General features: G+C 36.4%; 2 protein-coding genes across 3 annotated transcripts in view; one reads left to right on the top strand and one right to left on the bottom strand.

Moving 5' to 3' along the window:
- LOC144970806 (uncharacterized) overlaps positions 1–1,174 on the bottom strand; it is a 12,585-nt gene extending 11,411 nt beyond the window's left edge. Inside the window, exon 1 of the mRNA XM_078910829.1 lies at positions 539–1,174. Within this exon, the coding sequence (XP_078766955.1) occupies positions 539–736 (198 nt within the window). The 5' untranslated portion in view covers positions 737–1,174. The remainder of the gene's footprint in view (positions 1–538) is intronic.
- The window catches only part of LOC144970809 (cytidine deaminase-like), a 38,342-nt gene that overhangs the window by 6,015 nt on the left and 27,327 nt on the right, over positions 1–5,000 (top strand). Inside the window, exon 1 of one of the 2 annotated variants that reach the window (XM_078910831.1) lies at positions 2,852–2,914. The exons of the other annotated variant lie outside the window; for it this stretch is intronic. The gene's annotated coding sequence lies outside the window, so the exon portion shown is untranslated. Of the gene's footprint in view, positions 1–2,851; positions 2,915–5,000 lie in introns of those variants that run through there. 2 annotated transcript variants of the gene reach the window in all.

Genomic DNA, 5,000 nt, shown 5'->3' with positions numbered 1-5,000 from the left:
ATTAGCTATGATCTTGTAAGGGGGTGGCAGTGATATTCAGAAGTAGTTATGGCAGTTATGGCACTTTTACTGTTATCCAGAGGTCTAAAATTCTAGCTCCCCTTTCCACATCTCGTTTTTCGCCCCTTTATAAGCAAGAAATAAATTCCTGTTGCTCATTTGTGGCTCTACATGCGGCTAATGCGGTTATTTCTTTCTTTTCTCGAAACACCTCTCAAAGACAGATCGTTTTTGTTCGGGATAAATAAAATGTATAACATTGATGCTGTGCGCTTGGCCAAAACGCTCACAACATTAGCCGTCTGGAGATAACGTACCATACACAAAACAATTGTGTAACCTTGAACGTTTAGAGTCTGATTGATATAATTTAGTGAGAATTACTCATTAAATGGCTGGCTAAAAACAATAAGACCTGTGTGACATCAACTGCGTTCCTTCTATCTATTTAATTTTTATTCCAAAACATTCTAATTAGTTTTTTTTTTTAGAACGGCTCACTACGATTGATTAAATTGTCTTAATCCACCCTACTCACCTGAGGTCCTCCACAATCCAACGCTTGGTCATTTAAATTCACGGTAGCCTTGGGGTTGAATCGCCACAAGGATGATCTCATTGCTGGCTCGATGAGCCTGGCGCTTCCATTGGCATTAGATAACGCAGGCAAATACAGAAACATGACGAAAACAAAACAGAATTTTGCACGAACAGTATGAAATGAAATGAAACTCATGATTAGTTTAAGTTATTATTTGATTCGTTTGATTGTTGAATGAGTGATTATAAATTTAAGAAATCGAGTGCTTTAAGTACAGTATTTTCTATTTTGTTTGTGATATATATATATTTTTTACTGAGGTGAGGATTTGCTTATTACCTATCGTTATCATTTAATTCTTAGACGAATGAATTAGTTCTTTGGTTTTTCTTTGTTAAATTTCTTGCTAGTTGCGCTTGACTATGTATGGTTTTTAGTTCCTTTAAGATTGTTTCTAAGTTACGTTGCTTAAGCCTTTTGGTTTAATTTAATATTGTTTAGGATATGTGTTAATGATTGCGAACAGCACGTATAATTTTATTATGGATATTAATATCCCTAAAAGTTTTTAAGTTTCCCTAACACTAGCTTAGTGTGCTGTTCGAACTCCTCGACCTAACTGATTTTCCCGCTGGACAGATTTCGCCTAAAGAGATTTTGAACGAATAAGCTCCGCCTCTTGTCCTATCCCTAAAATTTTTGGCTACATAATTTACTACGTCAACGAATTCTTGACCTTACATCTCCTGTTTTGTGGTCTCTATTACACGTTTGGATTTTTAACAAAAAGTAAAGTGACTCTCATCTTTTCAGAAAGGATGAAAACAACTTTACTTTTCCTGTTCGTGACCAGGTAGACTTAAAGCCTTTTAGAACAGCCTTTGAATCCCCATGCTATATTGTTTTTGTAATGATATGGACACGCACCACTGTTTAATGTTATAAACCATTCGACCATAGCTGTATAAAAGGGCCGAAATGACGTGTAAATATTTGCAGATCTGATAACCCAACTTGTGATGGGCTCATTGTTGTAAATGGAAATACTCTCAAACCAATGCAAAATAGTGTCCATTATAACAACGTTAATACAAGCCCATAATTTCATTGTTATCTAGACTGCATAATATATTATGTGCACGGCAGGTTAGATTATAAATGAAGATAACTTACAAGCTCACCATCAATATATATAGCTTGAGCCTTGCACCCCCCCCCCCCCCCCCACAAACACACAACACACACACACACACACACACACACACACAATCCCAAAACAAACAAAAAATAAAAACCTCAACAAAACAACAATAATAAAACAGAAAAACAAAACTAAAAAACAATGCAATTTTAAAAATCAAAGAAAGAAACCATTTACAAGAAGAAAAAAGAACAAAAACAAGAAACCCAAACTCCCAAATTTAAAGAAATGGAATTGTTTATATAAAGACATGTTGTTAACGATGAAATATGAATAGACTACACTGTATTGAGTTGATTGTGTACCACATACTCCACGTTTTAACCTCTACCAAATTGTGTCTGAGAGCAAGAGAGAGAGAGAGAGAGAGAGAGAGAGAGAGAGAGAGAGATATTGATAAATAGATAGATATTTAGATAGATAGATAGACAGAGAGAGATAGAAAAAAGAAACAGATATAGACAGACAGACAGGCAGAGAAAGATAGAGAGAGAGAAATATAGAGAGAAAGAAAGAGAGAGAGAGAGAGAGATAAATAGATAGATATTTAGATAGATAGATAGATAGATAGATAGATAGATAGATAGATAGATAGATAGATAGATAGATAGACAGAGAGAGATAGAAAAAAGAGACAGATATAGACAGACAGACAGACAGACAGAGAAAGATAGAGAGAGAGAAATAGAGAGAGAGAGAAAGAAAGAGAGAGAGAGAGAGAGAGAGAGAGAGAGAGAGAGAGAGAGAGAGAGAGAGAGAGAGAGAGAGAGAGAGAGAGATGAATGTTAACATCTTCAAGGCGGTATGATATTCCAACCGGATACAAAAATGTTAATTGATTAGCTTTATCTTCGTTTTTTGTTTTTGTTTTGTTTTTGTTTTTTGTTCACAACAAAGTAAATGTCTATGACTTTCTTGTATCCTATATCGGGCATTTTTTGTTTACGTATTGCATGATTCATTGTTATTTGTCACGCTATTTACTTTTGCGTCGGGATCAAGACGTAATTTATTACTTCGTTTTCAGAATTCTTCAAAGTTTTCATACATAAAATCACGGTGGATGGTATTTTACTTTTCAGCCTGCCCAGGTGAACTGTATGTATAAAACATCAATCAATCATTTCCAAAAGCAGGGATGTAATCCACTCAAAGGAATTATTTGAAAATAGGTATGGATTACTGTAACGTGTAGATACACTTTCTAGTTTTGATGTGTAAATTGCATAATGGTAATATGATAATAAATATTGCAATTATTAACATGCCCTAAGCACTTCATAATAGTGTACAACGTGCATTTAACATAACTACGGTACATGCAAAATTTATAGACTTTAGTTGTACAATTTTATTTTTGGACAAAGAAAACGTTTGACGCGAGGTGAACCCCTAATTTTACGCCGGTCTCAAACAGGATTGAGTATCCGTTCTCCAGAATATCCCATGGAGCCGATGTGTGCCCGGTTTTTCGTTAAATAGACAAGTAACAACAGTAGATTTTTGACCAATCAGAACATGGGATTTGTGACACACCTTCAAACGGCTCGGAAAAATATAATTGTTTGTTTATAAACAATAACGTGATAAAATCGACCTCTCTCTCTCTCTCTCTCTCTCTCTCTCTCTCTCTCTCTCTCTCTCTCTCTCTCTCTCTCTCTGATCCTTGTAATTGTTATTGTTTTTATAGATAGTATGCAGATGACGTCACTCAGGCCTTTGTTATTGTTTTTGCCATCCGCGTTTGTGAGTTGTTCTCACTAAACTGTATTAACCACAACTATAAAAGTTCATGGTTACACAGAGTTTGTGTGTTGGTCCGTTATACTTCCGGATGGCAATGTTGTGAACTCCTTGGCCTAGCGCATTCTATCTATACTGCCAAATGGGTGACTAGTTATTACATGATTTTCTCGATCAGGTTATAAACGTTTTAGTTTACTCTGAAGTTTCTGATCAATGGATAGATAGAACGAAATTGACGTCACTCAGCTCTTTGTTATTGTTTTTATCCAGCCATTTTTATGAGTAGTTCTCACTAAATGGTATCAATCAGACTATAGATAGTTCGAAGATGACGTCTAGATAGAATGCGCTTGGCCAAGGAGTTCACAACATTGCCATCCGGAAGTATAACGGATCAACGCACAAACTCTGTGTAACCATGAACTTTTATAGTCTGGTTAATACAGTTTAGTGAGAACAACTCACAAACGCGGATGGCAAAAACAATAACAAAGGCCTGAGTGACGTCATCTGCATACTATCTATAGATAGTATGCGCTTGGCTAAGAAGCTCATAACATTGCCATCCGGAAGTATAACGGACCAACACACAAAACTGTGTGTATCCATGAACGTTTATAGTCAGGTTAATACAGTTCAGTGAGCATTACTCATAAACGCGGATGGCAAAAAACAATAACAAAGACCTGAGTGACGTCATCTTCGAACTATCTATAGATAGTATGCGCTTGGCTAAGGAGCTCATGACATTGCCCTCCGGAAGTATAACGGACCAACACACAAAACTGTGTGTATCCATGAACGTTTATAGTCAGGTTAATACAGGTCAGTGAGCATTGCTCATAAACGCGGATAGCAAAAAAACAATAACAAAGACCTGTGTGACGTCATCTTCGAACTATCTATAGATAGAACGAAGATGACGTCACTCAGGTATTTGTTATTGTTTTTTGCCATCCGCGTTTATGAGTAATGCTCACTGAACTATATTAACCCGACTATAAACGTACACAAACACAAAACTCTGTGTAACCATGTGCTTTTATAGTCTGAATAATACAGTTTAGTGAGAATCACTCACAAACGCGGATGGCAAAATACAATAACAAAGGCCTGATTGACGTCATCTTCGTTCTATCTATTAACGTTCATGGTCACACATAGTTTTATGTGTTGGTACGTTATAGATAGTATGTGCTTGGCTCAGAAGCTCATAACATTGCCATCCGGAAGTATAACGAACCAACACACAAAACTGTGTGTATCCATGAACGTTTATAGTCGGGTTAATACCGTTCAGTGAGCATTACTCATAAACGCGGATGGCAAAAAACAATAACAAAGACATGAGTGACGTCATCTTCGATCTATCTATACCTGGCTGGAGAAATGTGTGAGCTTTTTGGCTCTAGATAGTTCGAAGATGACGTCACTCAGGTCTTTGTTATTGTTTTTTGCCATCCGCGTTTATGAGTAATGCTCACTGAACTGTATTAACCTGACTATAAACGT

The sequence above is a fragment of the Berghia stephanieae genome, chromosome 4 (assembly GCF_034508935.2).
Source record: "Berghia stephanieae isolate SIO BIC M18660-M18661 chromosome 4, UCSD_Bste_1.3, whole genome shotgun sequence".
Taxonomy (NCBI): Eukaryota; Metazoa; Mollusca; class Gastropoda; order Nudibranchia; family Aeolidiidae; genus Berghia; species Berghia stephanieae.
The sequence above is the reverse complement of the archived record's forward strand: the minus strand, read 5'-3'. Positions and strand labels throughout refer to the sequence as shown.